The sequence below is a fragment of the Megalobrama amblycephala genome, linkage group LG3 (genome assembly GCF_018812025.1).
Source record: "Megalobrama amblycephala isolate DHTTF-2021 linkage group LG3, ASM1881202v1, whole genome shotgun sequence".
In the NCBI taxonomy this organism is placed as follows: Eukaryota; Metazoa; Chordata; class Actinopteri; order Cypriniformes; family Xenocyprididae; genus Megalobrama; species Megalobrama amblycephala.
Window position 1 is genome coordinate 42,844,153 of NC_063046.1, and position 21,385 is coordinate 42,865,537.

Consider the following 21,385-nt stretch of genomic DNA (forward strand, 5'->3'; position numbering starts at 1 on the left):
TTGTTCAAAACGGAGTCGACACTGATGGAGAGACTCAGGAAGAAGTTACAACTTTTAGAATGAAACTGGACGTTTCTGAACGGTTAGTGGATAAATGTATGTAGTTGCTGTGGAGTTGATTCAACTCATCAACTAGCATGTGTCGTCATGTTAATCTTTTGTGCAAATCCAGTGTTGAATTGACCCTCGTTTGTGAAGCAGTCCGGCGTAAAATGACGGCATGTCAACAACACTCTACTACAACAACTCTTCCTCTTCTCTAAAGCGGCCCAACATGGCCCCGCCCCCTTTGTTGTGTGTTCTCGGGGGCAGGGTTTATGTAAATTTTAGGGTTTGTGATGTCACCAACCCAGGAAGAAGTTTGTTGTAGTCCTTAAACAGTGAATTCTGTAAAAGAAAATATCTCCCTTTGCATTGAACTTTGAGCGTTGTAACTTTGCAGATGTTGTTTATGCTCAAAGAGCAACATTACACACTAACTAAAGTTAAAAAGGTCAAATAATAACCAAGGACCCCTTTAAAGATACAGGGCCCTATTTTAACGGTCTAAACGCAAAGTGTAAAGCGCACGGCGCAGGTGCACTCAGGGCGTGTCCAAATCCACTTTTGCTATTTTAACGACGGAAAAACGGTCCGTGCGCCGGGGCGCATTTTTTAAATGGGTTGTCCCTATTCTCTTAATGAATAATGGGCGTAACGTTCAATAAACCAATCAGAGTGTCATCTCCCATTCCCTTTAAAAGCGAGATGCGCTCGCGCCATGGCGGATTGCTATTTACATGGCGTACACGCGATGAGTCAGTTAATATATATGTGTGTGTATTGGCACGATTGTTCAATTAATTAGCCAATTTCGTTCATCATTATAAGTAGAAATAGGCTGAATTGAAAATAGGTAGCCTAATTCTAATACACGCAATGACTATTCATCATTACATTTTTATATTTATGTAGACTACACAATAATATTCTTTTACACTGTAATCCTTTTGTTTTTAATATTTGGCATGTTTGTGTGATGCGCATCCCTGTGTGTAATAAGCAAAGTCAACGCGCACTGTGGACGCGCCCAGAGGCGCAGTTTCTACCAACGCACTCTAACAAAAAAATATTGCGCCATTGACTTTAGACTTTAGACCAGGTTTGAGTTGGTCTATGGCGCAGTCTATTTTCAGCTCCTTAAAATAGCAATGCGCCGACAATGCGCCTGAACACACCTCTTTTTTAGACCAGCACGCCCATGGGCGCACTAACTGGCGCAAATGCATTTACTAATTTAAGGACGTGGCGCTGAACGGGAAAACGCGAACAGCGCCGGACGCAAACTAGCAAACACACTTGCACTGCGCCTTGCGTCGCATTGCGCCGGGTGTATTATAGGGCCCACAAGCACGAAAACAGCATGTTTTCCACTCATGGTATAATAAATTGGTATAATAAATTATCTGTGGGGTATTTTGAGCTTAAACTTCACAGACACTTTCTGGAGAAACTAGAGACTTTTATTATATCTTGTAAAAAGGGGCATAATAGTTCCCCTTTAATTTGCGGATTGCCAGTAGATCACCCGCAGAACTTTCTACTCCCAACAGTGCTTTTATGGGATTGTGGTCTCATGCTAATTTGTAAATCTGGTGTATTTTAGCAAAATTAAATCAAATGTACAGGAAAAGTGACATCACCTGTCCAAGCGTGCATTCCACACCACCCAGGAAGTCGTCATCGCGCGTTCCAATACTGTGGGTTCCGTGGATGTCGTAGACTTCAAAGCGTAGTTTCTGTACTTCCTCAAAGTAGTAGTCCAGCATTAAGACTTTAGCAAAGACCGGATTCAGGTTACTCTTGATCACCTCGGTACGGTCCAGCTGAAAGACAGAACAGCAAATCAGTCAACAGTACCTGAAAATTCTCTCGCTGGAAGCATCTGGCTTCTCCACATTATCAACAGTCAGATCACAGGCTGTACTGATTATTCATCTGTTTGTGCGCTGTCCCCGGATAAAGTCAAAGAAACGACGGCAGCGGGGATGAAGGCCTCATGAGTCTGATTGTTGAGCGCTTCCACACAAGCAGCTGCGATGATCATGGCCTTGCGCTCTACAAAACGCATTTGTTCTCCTTTCTCATTCATCAGCTGTCTCTCTCCTCACCTCCCCCTGCTTTGCTATTGTTCACTGGTGCACGTCAAAAACAAACAGAGCAAATACAATCATTTCTGAATTAAAACCTCGCTGAGGCAATTAGCTGTAGGAGTTAATGCGTCATTCTCTGAGATATTAAGGAAATCGTTAAGTTTAGAGATGTAATCTGACAATAACAGTACAGTAGGCATTTGGGCTTTACTTTCCAATATGCCAAAAGCAAAGGCTGAACGAACAAAAAATGGAAGTTCACAAAAGAGAAAAGTTGATAAAAGCAAGTTAAGCTCATTGGGCCTTGTATTCGGTCTTGCGACCATCCATTTTGGAAATTTGAGTAGAAGAGCGACAAGGGAGCAGGTTTGGGGTGTAACTAAGCATTGATACTAACTTAACTACATTTTTCAGAATGTGTTTTGATAATTATGGAAGCTTGTTTCCGCCACTAAATAAAAATAGGTAATTGTGACTTTTTATCTCACAATTGCAAGTTATAATGTCAGAATTGTAAGATATAAACTAGCAATTACGACTTTTTTTTCTCAGAATTGCGAGTTTATATATCACAATTCTGACTTTATAACTCACAATTCTGACTTTATAACTCGCAATTCTGACTTTATAACTCGCAATTCTGACTTTATTACTCGCAATTCTGACTTTATAACTCGCAATTCTGACTTTATAACTCGCAATTCTGACTTTATAACTCGTAATTCTATAACTCGTAATTCTGACTTTATAACTCGTTATTCTGACTTTATAACTCTCAATTCTGACTTTATAACTCGCAATTCTGACTTTATAACTCGCAATTCTGACTTCATAACTCGCAATTCTCACTTTATAACTCGTAATTCTGACTTTATAACTCGCAATTCTGACTTTATTACTCGTAATTCTGACTTTATAACTCGTAATTCTGACTTTATAACTCGTAATTCTGACTTTATAACTCGCAATTCTGACTTTATAACTCGCAATTCTGACTTTATAACTCGTAATTCTGACTTTATAACTCGCAATTCTGACTTTATTACTCGTAATTCTGACTTTATAACTCGTAATTCTATAACTCGTAATTCTGACTTTATAACTCGCAATTCTGACTTTATTACTCGTAATTCTGACTTTATTACTCGTAATTCTGACTTTATAACTCGCAATTCTGACTTTATTACTCGCAATTCTGACTTTATTACTCGTAATTCTGACTTTATAACTCGTAATTCTGACTTTATTACTCATAATTCTGACTTTATAACTCGTAATTCTATAACTCGTAATTCTGACTTTATAACTCGCAATTCTGACTTTATAACTCGTAATTCTATAACTCGTAATTCTGACTTTATAACTCGTAATTCTATAACTCGCAATTCTGACTTTATAACTCGTAATTCTATAACTCGTAATTCTGACTTTATAACTCGTAATTCTATAACTCGTAATTCTGACTTTATAACTCGCAATTCTGACTTTATTACTCGTAATTCTGACTTTATTACTCGTAATTCTGACTTTATAACTCGCAATTCTGACTTTATAACTCACAATTCTGACTTTATTACTCGTAATTCTGACTTTATAACTCGTAATTCTGACTTTATAACTCGTAATTCTGACTTTATAACTCGCAATTCTGACTTTATAACTCGTAATTCTGACTTTATTACTAATTCTATAACTCGTAATTCTGACTTTATAACTCGCAATTCTGACTTTATAACTCGCAATTCTGACTTTATAACACACAATTCTGACTTTATAACTCGCAATTCTGACTTTATAACTCGTAATTCTATAACTCGTAATTCTGACTTTATAACTCGCAATTCTGACTTTATAACTCGTAATTCTGACTTTATTACTCACAATTCTGACTTTATAACTCGTAATTTTATAACTCGTAATTCTGACTTTATAACTCGCAATTCTGACTTTATAACTCGCAATTCTATAACTCGTAATTCTGACTTTATAACTCGTAATTCTGACTTTATAACTCGTAATTCTGACTTTATAACTCGCAATTCTGACTTTATAACTCGTAATTGACTATAACTCGTAATTCTGACTTTATAACTCGCAATTCTGACTTTATAACTCGCAATTCTGACTTCATAACTCGCAATTCTCACTTTATAACTCGCAATTCTGACTTTATTACTCGTAATTCTGACTTTATAACTCGTAATTCTGACTTTATAACTCGCAATTCTGACTTTATAACTCGTAATTCTGACTTTATAACTCGTAATTCTGACTTTATAACTCGTAATTCTGACTTTATAACTCGTAATTCTGACTTTATAACTCGCAATTCTGACTTTATAACTCGCAATTCTGACTTCATAACTCGCAATTCTCACTTTATAACTCGCAATTCTGACTTTATTACTCGTAATTCTGACTTCATAACTCGCAATTCTCACTTTATAACTCGCAATTCTGACTTTATAACTCGTAATTCTGACTTTCATAACTCGCAATTCTCACTTTATAACTCGCAATTCTGACTTTATAACTCGCAATTCTGACTTTATAACTCGTAATTCTGACTTTATAACTCGTAATTCTGACTTTATAACTCGTAATTCTGACTTTATAACTCGTAATTCTGACTTTATAACTCGCAATTCTGACTTTATAACTCGCAATTCTGACTTCATAACTCGCAATTCTCACTTTATAACTCGCAATTCTGACTTTATTACTCGTAATTCTGACTTTATAACTCGTAATTCTGACTTTATAACTCGCAATTCTGACTTTATAACTCGCAATTCTGACTTCATAACTCGCAATTCTCACTTTATAACTCGCAATTCTGACTTTATTACTCGTAATTCTGACTTTATAACTCGTAATTCTGACTTTATAACTCGCAATTCTGACTTTATAACTCGTAATTCTGACTTTATAACTCGTAATTCTGACTTTATAACTCGTAATTCTGACTTTATAACTCGCAATTCTGACTTTATAACTCGTAATTCTATAACTCGTAATTCTGACTTTATAACTCACAATTCTGACTTTATTACTCGTAATTCTGACTTTATTACTCGTAATTCTGACTTTATAACTCGCAATTCTGACTTTATAACTCACAATTCTGACTTTATTACTCGTAATTCTGACTTTATAACTCGTAATTCTGACTTTATAACTCGTAATTCTGACTTTATAACTCGCAATTCTGACTTTATAACTCGTAATTCTATAACTCGTAATTCTGACTTTATAACTCGCAATTCTGACTTTATAACTCGCAATTCTGACTTTATAACACACAATTCTTACTTTATAACACGCAATTCTGACTTTATAACTCACAATTCTGACTTTATAACACACAATTCTCACTTTATGACTCACAATTCTGACTTTAGAACTCAAAATTGTTATATCACGCAATTCTGAGGAAAAAATAATGCCAGAATTGTGACATAAAAAGTCACAAATAAATCTTGTTTTCTTTTTGCAATCTGGTTAGCATGAAAAATTGTTGCTTTGCAGAATGGTACATGTAAATGAACCTATTCAAATAAACAATCCACCAATTCACTGGAGCCCCTGAATGGAAGTGCTGATGTTTATCACTGTTTTTGACACATTTTTCTGTTTTTTCTAATCACATTTAATGTAAATGTTTCCCAACTGTATCACTGTTTTTTTTGCTTACAGCTCTGTTTGCAAAAAAGGAAGCTATGGGATTTTGCCTCCTTAAACAGCATCAAAGCAATTTAGTAGCTTAGTATATCTACTACTTTTTAAAAACGGAAGGTCTGTTTATGAAACTTTGCGGGAAACTACAGTTTCAAAGTAGCATCCAAACACTGCTAGGCTGACTGTCATTCTCTGGTGTATTTCTAAATAGGTAATTTGTTATTGTCACACAAATAGAGAAAAAATCCATTTAAAATCAGCATGTGAGTTATCAATCATACTAGCACTAAATCAGATTAACAGTGTCAAACTCTAATGTGTCTGTATAGCATATATCAAGCAGGGAATGACCCTCCTCCATCAGCCCATGTTTGACAGAGTCTTTCTCAGCAAATACATACAGCCTCACATATAAAATATTCAGCCCTTCAATCTACTATGCATGTGCCCTTGAACTGAGGTGTACTTTCACATAGTGCAAATGGTAGTAAATCAAACTAAAGGAGCTTGGATGAATCTTAAAAAAACATTATGTATCCAGGTCATAATTCATCCCAAAATCAAAAGCAGGAAATAAGACATTGGATTCAGCATAAAGAAAAGGACCATTAATATTTTATTCATTGTGATATGGTTTTAATGAGAATTAAGTGTATTTCCCAATCAAATTCTCATTATTATATACTATAATGAGATATTGTAAAGTAGTATTTAAACAGAACATTTTATTTAATTTTAATTTATGCTAATTTAAATAAAAAAAGTCACAATGCAAAAGAAAAGTTTTTTTATTGAGTTTGTTTATAGAAAATATGAATTTACAAAAGACCTGAACATGTTTTAGTGAGATTCACATAGAGACAATGTAAAGATATTTTATAGACTGTTTAGACTATTTCCTCCTGGGAGGTCAAAAATGTGCTGTTCTGGAGGAATATTGCTAATATTACTTTTTTTGAGCAGCATCTTGGATATAGAGCATGACTTTGAGAAACTATTATGACCAATCGACTAGATTACTGCAATACTGTGCTGGCCGAATGGTTTCTGAATCCCACTAGTTTATACTGCTGCAACTAGAGTCTCTGATATCACTCCAAACACCCAACTGCCTCCCGCGGCTCCTCCAATCACAGGAAAGCAGACCTCTTATCAATTCCAAGTGCATCTGCTGCTGGAAAACCATTTTGTTACAGAACTCCCCAGTTACGGAAAGGCCACCCTGCCAACATCCAGAAATCAGACACATTCCCATTACTGAAGTCTAGGTTGAAAACTCTATTTTTCAACTTTTGGCTGGGTCGACTCACGACACGTACACAGCCAAAACTGGATTGCGTGCCTATGCCACATAGAGTCTGAAATGAAATTATGATATTGTCAACCTTCCAATGAACTTGTTTACTCGAGTTATGAGGTGAGATGAGGCGAGGCGAAAGGCCTTAGAGTACCTTTGAGTGGATTTCTAGTTAGAGCTTTTAGCGCTGTTTGCTCACTGCGAGTTTAGACTTATCGCCATATTAAGATCGTTAAAAGCTTTGAATAATCAAATAGGTGCCAAACTTCTATTGAACAAATCTTCAAATACATAAAGAAACCAATAGGAAAAGATCTTAGTGTCAACATGAAGAACGTTATAGTGAGTTATACAGCTGTAAAAGGGCGGTTAAATGAGCCGGTGTTTGTCTCTTTACCCCTTACTGTGGCTTCTCTGTGATGTTTGAGTAGTGTAAGAGAAGCCGTGACAGAAAGGAAGTGATGTATGTAACCTAAGAGTGTTGTAGAGAGATTACACGGCAGGTTCTTGAGGATCTCAGTGCAACAGAATATTATGCTAAATTTACAGATACTATGTAATGTTCACCTTGAGAGAGAGAGTAAGTGAAAGAGAGCGCAAAGAGAAATATGAGTAGGCTTAGCTCCCACTCAATTTTAGCTCTTGATTTGCATAACAATGGCACTTCCCATTGATAGGTGCTGCATGAGCAGATAGTGGAACACCTAATGGCTCAAGAACATCAGAGAAGCACTCAGTACAACATAGAGGCAAAAATCCACATGGTCAGAATCAGTTACGAATAGTTACAATAGCTGCATACGAATATGCCAACCCAGGCTCACTGGAAAAAGGCTAATTTTTTCTGCTAAATTATATTACGTTGCTTCTTGCACGTTTCACGACACTTTCAATGAGAAATGTCTTGTGAGTGTCACTGCTGCAGCTCGGAAATGAAATGTTCAGTGAGTGGCAGCCAAAACGCATAAAAAGTTTCCGTTTTTATTTGAAAATGGTGTTGTGTAAAGTCTCCCTCAGAAATAGTTGCTTTCCTGTAGCTCAGTGGTTAGAGCATGGCACTAGCAATGTCAAGGTCATGGGTTCGATCCCAGGGATTGCACATACTCAGATACAAATGTATAGTATAATGCAATGTAAGTCGCTTTGGATAAAAGTGTCTGCCAAATGCATAAAAATGTAAACAGTGTTAATTTCGTTGATTAATAATTTTCGTCAACGACATTTTTTCACAGACGAAAACGAGACGATGACTAAATAAAAATGCGTTTTGAATGCGTTTAAAACGATGATGAAAATCTACTCTAATTTTCGTCAATGAATAAAAACGAGACAAAAATGATAGAGAGGGACGATTTGGGAAGATATCCAGTCAGGACTGCTGTAATGTGTGGAAGATGCGCACATTTGAAGTGAAACGTGCTGATCTAACCGTGGGAAAAGCGGCGCTGTTGTGCACTTATATATTATATAATAATTATTTTTTCCTGGTTATTTTTTTTATTTTGTTTACACAATAAACTGTATTTAATAGCTTCTAAGCTTTAGCTTAACCTGATGTACTGAAATAACTCAAACAGAAATAAAAAACTATAGACATTTAAAAGCAAAAACTAAAAGACAAGCATAAAAAATTACTAAAACTTCTAACGAAAGTTACAATGAAAGCAGAAAAACTAAAAATCAAATCTAAATTTTAAACAAAAACTATAATAGTACTTCAATGATAAGTGTGTCAATCCCTGAAAAGCACTGAACTGAATATTTTGTGTGTTTTTGCACTTGAACGGTCAAAAACCATCCGCTTTGGCGAGTAAAGTACAGTAGGTTGTGTTAAGTGATAATAAACAGTTTGGAGAATATCAAATGTATTATCAGTGTATTGGATCTGTGTATTGTTAGAGAAAAGTTTACTTAATGCTTTACAATTTAACTAAATTAGATTTCAGTCGACTAAATCTACTGTAGATTTAGTCAACTAAAATCTTATGATATTTAGTCGACTAAAACTAGACTAAAAGTAAATGGCATTTTAGTCAAAAGACTATGACTAAAACTAAATCAAAATTTGCTGTCAAAATTAACACTGCTCAGAAATCACAGCTTTGACAAGAGTGATATAAACAGAGGGGCCGTTTACACGACACCATTATCAACTAAAAACTGAAAACCGTTCATTTACACGACAACTGTGTTTTGGGGGCCTGAAAACACAAACTTTTGAAAACGGGTTTCAAAGTACAAGTTTTTGAAAGCGATACCGTTATCATCTCCATGTAAACTACAAAAAAGCAAATTTGTGAAAACAGTGACATTATGCGCATGCGTATTAAGTGTTCAGTCTATAGGCTTGTAGTGTTTCTTTACAAAGTGACATCGCCAACTACTGGCCTGGCAGTATAATACAATGTTTTTAATCTTTTTCGCTGATTTTTTGACAACATTGTCGTGTGTACACGGAAAAAGCAAAGGAAATACATTGTTGTCATGTAAACGTACCCTAAGATACTACATCATACACATTTTCTACTACTTGGTATGTTTATTTAAATGTTTTAAACCATTGTATGATATGATGTGTTTCTCTGTCTCACTATTTCTCGGAGACGGACAGCATTTGTTTATTCTTTATAATTTGTATAAATGATGTTTTAGCAATTTTCAACCACTGAAATTTTCAACCACTCATCTATTTTATATCGAGTCCATTGAGAATGATTATCCTGACATACCTCTGTAGGCTACACAAATTTCCTCTGAAAATTTAAATAATAAATAATAATATAATAAAATAAATATTTTTTTCCCTTTTATTTAAAGCTGCCGTCTGTAAAGAGGCAAAAGCCTCTTTGTCGCCATCTCTGTTTGAAACCTGCAATTGCAGTTATTTGCGGAATTATCTTTACATGGGTTGTGGATCGGCACGGCTCCTCAGCGCGGATGAATCTAATGTTTGCTGTTAGTGACCGCACCGGTGTGGATACTGAACTTCAGAATCACAGATTCTACGTCTTGGAAGAATGACCAAAATAAGAATTTTCGACGGAAAATATCATCTGAAGGAGTAAATAACACTTTTGTTCTGACCAACTGAGGTAAAAAAGCAATAAATCGCACAGCCAAAGGTGATTAAATCTAACGATCACTTAGCTCAGATCACGTCAAACTGTGCAAATTATTATTATTGTAATACTTTGTTCTCAAATTGTTAAAGGTGCCTTAGAACGTTCTTTCACAAGATGTAATATAAGTCTAAGGTGTACCCTGAATGTGTCTGTGAAGTTTCAGCTCAAAATACCCCATAGATTTTTTTAAATTATTTTTTTTAACTGCCTATTTTGGGGCATCATTAAATATGCACCGATTCAGGCTGCGGCCCCTTTAAATCTCTCGCTCACTGCCCCCCAAGCTTTCGACTATAATACAGTGCATAAACAAAGTTCACACAGCTAATATAACCCTCAAATGGATCTTTACAAGATGTTCGTCATGCATGCTGCATGCATGCTTCGGATCATGTGAGTATAGTATTTATTTGGATGTTTACATTGATTCTGAATGAGTTTGATAGTATGCTCCGTGGCTAACAGGCTAATGCTACACTGTTGGGGAGATTTATAAAGAATGAAGTTGTGTTTATGCATTATACAGACTGCAAGTGTTTAAAAATGAAAATAACGACAGTCTTGTCTCCGTGAATACAGTAAGAAACGATTGTAACTTTAACCACATTTAACAGTACATTAGCAACATGCTAACAAAACATTTAGAAAGACAATTTACAAATATCACTAAAAATATCATGATATCATGGATAATGTCAGTTATTATTGCTCCATCTGCCATTTTTCGCTATTGTTCTTGCTTGCTTACCTAGTCTGATGATTCACCTGTGCAGATCCAGACGTTAAAACTGGCTGCCCTTGTCTAATGCCTCGATCATGGGCTGGCATATGCAAATATTGGGGGCGTACATATTAATGATCCCGACTGTTACGCAACAGTCGGTGTTATGTTGAGATTCGCCTGTTCTTCAGAGGTCTTTTAAACAAATGAGATTTATAGAAAAAGGAGGAAGCAATGGAGTTTGAAATTTAATGTATGTCATTTCCATGTACTAAACTCTTGTTATTCAACTATGCCAAGGTAAATTCAATTTTTGATTCTAGGGCACCTTTAAAGTTAACAACTTCAGGATTGCGTGACTATGTGTATTTAGTGTGTATTAGCGTTACCTGTAGATTTCAATTTCTGTAGCCACTCCGCAGTCCACAGTCTTTTTCTTTTGACTACGTGTGAATCTCCAGTTGTCCCTGGTGATTGTCGTTTGGACTTTTCTGGATTACAATCCGCCACCAAAATGATAAGTTTAATTATTGCAGCTGTTGTGAGAAAAGGCTATAAATGATCCACCATCCTCACATGATATAGCTACTAGCTGGGCTCCTTCTTTATGTAAACAGACGTGGCGTACAGACGCAAAGACGAACGGCTGCATGCTCAAATTTCCCACGGAAACCCACCAGTACCGCTCTTATTAGAAAACATTATTACAACCTTAACTTTGTGAATTTGGCTAAGGTAAAGAGATACTGGCTGGTTATACTTGCTCAACAGTTGATTTTGGATCATTTAAAAAAAAAAAAAAAAAAAAAAAAAACGTTATGGACAGCAGCTTTAACATTTAGTATTATTGTTTTAATTAGAAGAAATCAATACATTTTATATTTATAATTAAAAAAAGGATTATTTTATGAGTTATACAAGGCATGTTTGTTAAAAGAAAACTATGATGGGAACAGAATTACATTTAAAACAGGCTTCTCATATAATTTCACAAACTTCCGGTTAAAGCCCTGCCCACTTCCGGATTTATTCAAATACAGATACAGATACAAATAATTTTGAGGTTGTTACAGATACAGACAGATATTGGCTCCGCTGCACACCCCTAATGCTAACAACCACTTGCAACTTCTTGGCAACCACCCAGAACACCCTAGCACTGTGGCAGTTTTGCAGAGTTTTGAATAGGCATTTTCAGGCAGAATATCTGAAAATCTATTTTTGTTAAACACTGGAGAATTTCTTGACTCAATTTTGAACTCAAGTTTTTCTGCGGTGCAGTGCATGAACACACAATGAATTCATATTTTGTGCCCTAAGTAATGTTAAAAACAGTGTCTTTTTAAATCCAGTAACAATCCTTTCATTTCCACATCAGTCTTTTGCTGTGAAGGGACTGCATTTGAAAGATATATATATAAAAAAACTGACAGCAGTCAGAGATTTGGTAAGCTTTTTACAAACCACTTGAATTGTTAACAAAAATGCCTGATGTGTTCATCGAGGCCATGATTTAAAAGGATGCGTTTTTCAAAACGGGTCAATGGTGAACATATCTGTTGCTCTGAACATTCAGCGATTGTAGAGCAGCATCCGCTTAGTGTCTCATGCTGTGACGATCCATATCCTCAATGCTTGCATGAAGACATTAAAGCCTAATGCTTAACTTATCATATTCTGGGCATTCTGATAATATGATCATGGATCAATGTAATGTGTTCATTAAGAAGTCATGGGATATAATGGGAATAACATGGGAATATGAATAGGATGGGATTGAGAATGAGGACTGTGTGAAGCCGGGTCTCCTCTAAGGAAATAGAGACTATATTGACACATCCTAGACATGTATGCCAAGATCCCTGAAAACGGCTGGCAGACATTCAAGACAGAAAATGTAGACTAATGGCGATGGCAGGAATACAGCATTGCATACATGTTTTGCACTGACTTTGGCAAAATGCCTGTGACTAATATTAGTTTTTTTCTGCTCCTGTGAAAAGCAATCTGAATGTGTCAAAGCCAATGTCAGGGAAAATATCAAAATCATTAATTACAAAAATACTATTGCTCTTTGACTGAAATGACAAGTGTGAAACCATGCAAATGATATTCAGAGTGAGTCTACTTTGAATATATGGCAGTCTATATATTCCGAAAGCATTTTATAAAGCGGTCATAAGTTTGAGAGACTGTATTTTGTCATTTTGTGAATAAAATCAAGGAAGGTTGTCAAGTATGGATCTTCTATGCTCACAGATGATTGTCCACTTTTTACCAACTATAAATAACTTTGCAATACATGTCAAAAAATTCTCATTAATTTGCAACTACATGTCAACTAACTCTCATAAGAATGTTAGTAGACTGTTAGGGTTCAGGTTAGTTGAATAAGTTGATGTGTAGTTACAAAGTTACTTATAGTCAGTAGAATATGGAAGCTTGTTTCTGCCATGAAATAAAAAATTTAAAAAAAAAGGTAATTGCTGCTTTTTATCTCTCATTTCTGACTTTTTTTTCCTCAGAATAATAAGCTAAAAATTGTGAGTTATAAAGTCAGAATTGCGTGATATAAAGTCAGAATTGTGAGTAGGGGTATTGCAATATACCGGTATTGACGATAACCGTGATATTCAAAGCATGAAATAACGATATCGTGTTAATTTAGGGTGTGACGATATACCGGTATTGACGATAACCACAATATTTAAAATGAATAGGACGCTTATGATATCATGACATGTAAATACTCCAGCGCCAGTACCTGGTTGAGCTCTCAGGTGGCAGTATTGCACCTTAACGCTGACACCTGTCAAACAAGAAGAAGACACAGCGCGCGCAGCTATAGAGTGCCTCAGGGATGACGCATTTTGTAGGCAAAACCCGGAAGCGAGTTAACATTTTAGAACTTCCGGTTCCAACGCCGTAAAGTCTATGGGTTTTTTGAATGGGTTTTTGCTAAATTGCCTGAAATGAGGTCTGTGGTTAACAAAGCCTCTAAATATTGTCACGTTTTGATCCATGATATACAACACACCAGTTATAACCCACTTGTGATTTTTTTTACTTTTACTGTGTCTTAAAATTCGGCGGTTGCTAACAAATTGCTAAAAGGGACTAGGCCTACTTCCTTTGGTGGGGACTTTAGTCGTCATCATTAAAAACGGGACATTTGGACAGCATTTCTCATGAAAAAGTGGATACGTATTCATAACAGCACAGATCATAATCAGCAAGCATGTTTTTAAATAACGTTGTTTTTTAAATACAGTTTGAGGAAGCTTGGTGGTGGTGACGTTGATTTGTGACCATGGTGTGCTGTAGTCCGTTTATAGCCTACTGTTAGCCTTTTTATATCTTACGACTTTATTTAGGCTTCAAAATCTATAAATGTTGTGTTAACTTGTAAAGATTATCTTGATAGACAAAACGTGTAAGTGTCATAACCCTTTGTTAAACACAGAGCTTATTTTCTGTGATTTTCCAAAAGTCTATGGGAAAAATGCATAGGCTTTTTTAGAGGGAACCCGTGCGCCGCTAACTTCCGGATTGGCCTACAAAAACGCGTCATCCCTGTGGCACTCTATCAAAGACTATAGAATAACACAAGACGTGTCACTCGTATTGTTTTGGATGGGAGAAAGTGTAACGCGCAATATGGCGGAATAAGTCCTACCTTCTAAATAGCCAATCGCCGACTGGTAAAGTCATCGCGTCACTTCAGCGGCCGTTAGAATCACCGGTTTCTATAGAAACAGTCAGACGCGCGCCTCCGAAGAGACGCGCATTTAGGTCTGTGCATGCGCATTAGCTTGATCCAGCCTGAAAAATTGTTTTTTTTGCCATGATTCGAGCGTTTAGAAACTAAATGTATGAGCCGGTTGTTGTTAGATTTCATTGGTGATTTCAAATATGAAATGTAATCGTAAGGTTGGCGAACAGTTTTGGAGAATTTGATGTTTCCCCATTCAAAGAGATTGCATGATACCCAGGATGCCCGAGAGGCATTTCAAAGATGGCCGCCGAGTGAAATGACTTGTCTTAAAGGGACTTTGACTCTATTCCGAGTGGGAGACTGAGAGGCTCTGTCCTTACCCGAAAAAAGAAAAGTAAGCTCGACAGTATGGGAGTTTTTCTGCTCCTTAGACAGCCCAATACGCAGGGTTTGCCTAGCTAACGTTACAGTCAGCGTGAAGGGTGGCAACACCACCAACCTTTTTACCCACCTCCGTGTCCATCACCCTGTGGATTATGCCATTTTACTAGTGATGGGCAGATCGAGGCTTCATGAAACTGTGAAGCAGTTGAATCAAATGTGCCGTAATGATTCGAGGCTTTGAAACAATCTGACACCCGTCTCCACGGTGACCCCTAGTGGTCAGAACAGTGCAAATGCAACAAAACTCAGGCCAAGCATGCATTAAAAATACCCTTTAACAAATGTATTGCAAAATTTGTATTTAAAGTAAAATCAATTAAATGGAATTAACTAATCATCTAATAAGAGTGTCTGTATAATATGTGTTCTTATATCAATTTTAAAGGCTTGTTTCTCTGTTCCATGGCTCAAGCTAAACAGGCCAATAAGAGATTAATAACTAACATTATTAATTTTAATTATTCTAATGTATAATTAAAACATCTACAAAAGTATAAAACTGATCGGAGATCAGGTAAAACCATAGGTTAAAGCCCTAGACACTTGTTCAGTAGTTCTCAGTGAATCTGCATGATTCATGGGTTCACTTTATCATCGCCCTCTACCGGTGAACCGTTGAAATTTCAAACTGTTTTGAAATGTTTCGAAACAGTGATGACGTAATGAAGCCTCGTTTACTAAAATCACGTGACTTTGGCAGTTTGATACACGCTCCGAATCACTGATTCTCGAAACAAAAGATTCATGAAGCTTCGGAGACACTTTTAGACACAGTATTGTTAATATTGGTTTTTTTTCTTTATTTCGCCAACGAAAATTTCAAAATGATGAACAGCAGAACAGAGCCCCGTGCAACAGAAATGTTTTTGTTATACTGACTGAATCCGCATTTAGAACGAATGAATCCGAGCTTTGTTCCTGAATGAATCAGTCATTTGAACAAATCGGTTGACTCACTCACTAAGACAGTGACTTGCTGCCACCTACTGGCAGTTTAGTTTAGTTTCATATTTAAGGGACATTTTAATTAAAAAGTTAAAATTAGAAAAATTGTAAATGCTTTGTAAATATATTAATGCCACTTCTCATTCTGTGTCACCTCTGTATTGCAAAGATGGATTTTGTTGATAATGATTTCATTTGATTGGTAACAGCCATAAAGTATAGGCTACTATGCTAGTATTAATTTTTATTTCTTCAGGTCTTAAAAAGCCTTAAATTTGACTTTAAAAATGTGCAGCAACCCTGAAAGAGAAAAACTAAATAAACAAAGTACAAATTATTTAGACTGATACATTTTTCCCCCCCAAGGATTCTATAAATATCGCGATATATCGATATCGTGATATTTTTCGGCCACAATAACCGTGGTGTGAAAAATCTAATATCGTGACAGCCCTAACTGTGAGATATAAACTCGCAATTGTGTGTTATAATGTCCAATTGTGAGGGAAAAAAGACTGATGTTTTTTCTCAGAATTGCAAGTTTATATCTCACAATTCTGACCTTATAACTCGCACTTGTGTTTATATCTCGCAATTCTGAATTTATAAGACGCAATTGCGAGTTTATATCACACAATTCTGACTTTATAACTCGCACTTGTGTTTATATCTCGCAATTGTGAGAAAAAAGTCAGAATTGCGAGTTATAAAGTTAGAATTGCATGATAAAAACTCATAATTGCAAGAAAAAAGTACGAATTGTGACTTTATATCATGCAATTCTGACTTTATAACATGCAATTCTGAATTAATAGCTCACAGTTGCAAGTTTAAATCGCAATTCTGAGAAAAGAAGTCAAAATTGTGAGATGCAAACTGGCAATTGTGAGAAAAAAGGTCAGAATTGTGAGATAAAAAGTCGCATTTAGCTTTTTTATTTTTTTATTTAGTGGCAGAAACAAGCTTTCAAAGTAGAATGTCTGTTGGAGGAGCATCAAAATAAAGTGTTAGCAAATATTAAGCAGACACTCTACTAATGCTCTAATGACTGCTAGATGACATGTAGTTGCAAAGTTGCAATGAATGGTGTGTCAATGGTGTCCACTGTCCAATGTTGTTTTGGACACCACTGACTTTGACTGTATGGACAAAAACAGCTGAAATAAAGATCTTTTATGTGTGTTCCACAGAAAAAAAAAGAAATTCATACAGGTTTGGAGCAAAATGACGGTGAGTAAAAGATGACGTGTTTTCATTTTTGGGTGAACTATCCCTTTAAGAGGCTGTTCATCCAGTGACTCACCAGCACTATCATCAGCTTAACCACTACAAACACTTCAAAACACGAAAACTAATCATGTTCACAATTATGCATCTCAAACCATCACAACTTGCTGCTGCAGTCATGCTTAATCATTTGCACACAAATTGAAGAAAATGCATTTAGTGTTATGATTGTCTTATCCACAAGGCTGCGGAGCATAACATTTTTTTCCACGGCTACACAGCTCATCTTTGTGTACCGCAGCTCCCAATGTGTGACTGAAATATGTTATACAGAAAACTGAACATTTTTGAGATGTAAAAATGACAGCCACTGCAAAGAGTCAATTAGTCTGAAATGGACAAAGATAAGCAACAGTTTTCATCGTCAGCTAATTTTCTTCGTTATTCAATCTAGCCAGCATATGGAAATCTGAAGTGTCCGATTAGGGCAATCAGTTATTTTCGAGATATTCAACTCATGTTGATTGTCAAACAAATCTTTGGAAAAGAAGCCAGCAATGATTCACAACAACATCTCAATGGTTTTTTCATTTTCATTTTCCTGTTTTATGTCCCTTCTTTTAAATACAATGAAAGCTGCAGCTGAAACAGGATGGCGTCTCTCACTTTGTTCACTGTGATGTTGAACGTGACACAGTTGTTGGAATAATGGGGCCAGGATTAAGATTTCATCCTTCAGCCTGACACATTGCAGCAGACAGCTTCGCAGCTTCGCCGAGCTGTCTTCAGAACCACTGCTGTGGCTCCAGATATTTTTTTCTTGCAGTGACTGCTTTGATATGGTAAAAACACCAGAGTGGTCTCTCTCCCTGCTTCAAGCGCCCTTTCCTGCTGTGTGACAATTCCGTGCCTAGATTCATTCCCACTCACATGCACTTTGAACAGCCCAGTCAACCTTCACAGTCAAGCCCTACTATCAGAATGTCAAATGAAGGCATTGTGCGAAATTATACCCATCCATCAGTTTTTAACCCAAAACCTACAGGCTTAGAATTTAATACTTAGGATTGTTTTAACTTTGAATTATTAAAGATTAGAAAGAGCCAGTTTTATTAAAAATAAAATACAAATGTATTTACTTCATGCTATCATGCTGATATTTGGGAAAATTCATGTGATGTTGCTTAACTATATCATATGATATAAATATAAAACAAAAACTTATACAGAGCTCCTATATTTTGAGTTTTGGGGACATTTTTATTCATTTTGGTGGCCTTTTTGCCCCAAGCCTCCATTCACTAGCCAGAGCAATCAATCAGTCAATATTGGTCATTTGCAAATTATCGACTTTATCAATATAGCGCTCATTTCCAATATTTTTGTGAATTGTGAGTATATTTTCTTTAAAAACAAATTTGATTCCAGTTGAGCAATTTTATGTATATCTTATTTCCTATTATTAAAGGGTTCATTTCTGTCCTTATTTACTCATCCACATCTTTTTCCAAACCTGGGGAGGGTTTCTCATACAACAACGTAACTCGCTGCTTTATTACCATAGTATGATGCATCGTTGAAGAAATCAACTCAACCAAAACCGTATTGTCGCAAACCTATCGTTCAGCCACATTGGTTAGTGACGTCACAGATGGTGCAGTAAAAAAAAATCCCAGTAAAATTTACAGTAAAAAAAGGGCAGCTGTGGTTGCCATAACTTTACCGTAAAAAATACAGTAGCAACGTAAAAAAAATCTGTTAAATTTACGGTAAAATAACGTATTTCATTAACTGATATAATGTTAATTTACCAACCTAATGAAGTACTAATATCTGTTTTGTACCTTTATAATACACTGACAGTCACCAAACACAGTGGTGATAAGAGTCACATGATGAATCAAAGTTCATCACAAGCAGCTTTTCCACAAGCTGAGGAGGACAATACTAATATATAGAAGGTGCACACAGTGTCATTCACACACACACTAAACACCATCATGGTAACATGCATGAAATTTTAAAAATGCAATAAACATTAATTTAACAACATTAGATGTAACATAAAACCCTAATGTACATAACTGATTAGAAAAAAATGAGAAAAACTAAGAAGAAACAGAGTTATTTCAACGAAAATATATCAAATGTGAAGTGTCACGCAGGGAATTGTGGGAATGTCAATTTACGGTTTTTCACTGTAAATTTTACAATGAATTGTTATTTTTCACTTCCAAAAACTGTGAATTTAACGGTATTTTACCGTAAAATTACATTAAATGTACCGTTAGATCTATTACAGTTATTCACCACATATAGTACGGAAACTTTCTGTAAACCAATTGACAGTTTTTCACCGCAGCATTTTTACAGTCTTTTACTGTTAAAATCAAGGTCATTTTTTACAGTGTGGAGTAATAACTTCTTTAATTAACCCATTTGAGATTGAATTAATGCTAGATTTTTTTTTTTTTGCAATAAATTACAGACACGGCATCTGAGAATTTTGCTTTATTTCCAGATTCAATCAAAAGCTTGTTCTTACAGAACGTACGCACATGCGCACTAGTAAAAAACGGTGCTTTAAATCTCTTGACAAACTAAAAAACGGAAATGACTTTTGTATATATTTGAAATAAAAGATATAGATTGTACTGAATGTCAGCTTGCATATTTTGCTCAAGATAAGGATTTATTAAAGGGGCTCTATGTAGGAATGACACCCAGTGGTCGAAATAGGTACTGCAGTCCAAATTCAAAATATTGTTTGCCCCGCCCCCTCCTTCAAAGATGCGGGTTGCCAGCTTGAGGACACGCAACAAGAGGGAGCGAAAACTGAGGAGACTTACACACTGTAAGCTGATGAGTTGATTTATCTGTGTTTTATCTGTGATTTTTAGATGGATGCAGAGGCTTTTTAGGTCAGGTAGAATCTGCGATTCTCTGACCCAGTTTGTTTGCTGGTTTCCATGGCTGCAATACATGGTATTTCCACCAGCTGGCAACCTTTGATGTCGAAATACTATTGGATAAACTGGCAGCACACGGTTTCGCACAGACCAAAACAAAGACAGACATTCCGACACGTTGGGCTGTAGCATTGTTTTTCTGAGAAACAAGTAGGTGAACTTAGCATGTTTCCTAAATATCTGCAAACATATTGGGGTAAATATGTTGATCCAAGAACATGTCTTAGGGCATTTCCACACCTTGTTTTGTTCCGAAACAGGGACTTAAATTATTGTAATGTTGCATTTTCCCCTTGTTTTGGTTCGCTTTCACAAGGCAACATTTCAAAGCGTACCAAAATGTGTTTATGCAAATCATGTGTAAGTAAAACTTTCCTCTTATTGGTCAGAGATTCCCATGCGTCATCCATCAAGATGATTGATAGGAGCTTAGTGTGTGTTATTTGTAAATCGAGACACCAGCAAACACTATACGAATGCATCATTCTCGCTGTTAAATTATATATTACATTCGTATTAATTCAAACGCGCTCTCTCTGGATCTCCTAGCACTGTCTAGTAGGCTAACTGTGTCCAAGGATCCATCGGGACACAACATTTTAAGATGAAGAGGCGCTTTAGTTTTCAACTGCAGTAACTAATGTGCTCACTCACAGAATCAGACACAACTGCCTTTTATATAACACATTTCCATTATGAATATGATATTGTTTGGTCCGTTGGGTTGGATTGCTTTCACATCTCAAGCGAACCACCCCAGAGTTCATTTGCAATCATGCCGAGACTACCTCGTTTAGACGGTCTCGGAGCGACTGTTTTGGTGAGGATCCAAGCGTGATTGCCATGTTCACATATGCCTAAACGAACCAAATCAAGGGAGAAAACACACCAGGTTCCAAGATAATAATCAGGTGTGAAAGCCCCCCTAAATCTGATTGGTTGATTGGAATGTTGTTACAGGACCAACAAAGATGTTGATCCAGGAACATGTTGTACTTGATGAAATCACATTCACCACTGAGACTAACAGCCTTAGTCATCATTAACTTAAATGCATACCTCAGTCTTCAGTGACCCGGGACGTCATTCACCACCCTCCTCCTCATTCATTTTTTAAAGTTAGACTTCAACCTTC

The 21,385-nt window shown here is 36.2% G+C and overlaps 1 protein-coding gene across 2 annotated transcripts in view; it reads right to left on the bottom strand.

Annotated features, from left to right (window-relative positions):
* Positions 1–21,385, bottom strand: part of cpne7 (copine VII) — an 82,940-nt gene that overhangs the window by 57,636 nt on the left and 3,919 nt on the right. For both annotated transcript variants that reach the window (XM_048185558.1, XM_048185557.1), the window contains exon 3: positions 1,683–1,865. In XM_048185558.1, the coding sequence (XP_048041515.1) occupies positions 1,683–1,865 (183 nt within the window). The remainder of the gene's footprint in view (positions 1–1,682; positions 1,866–21,385) is intronic.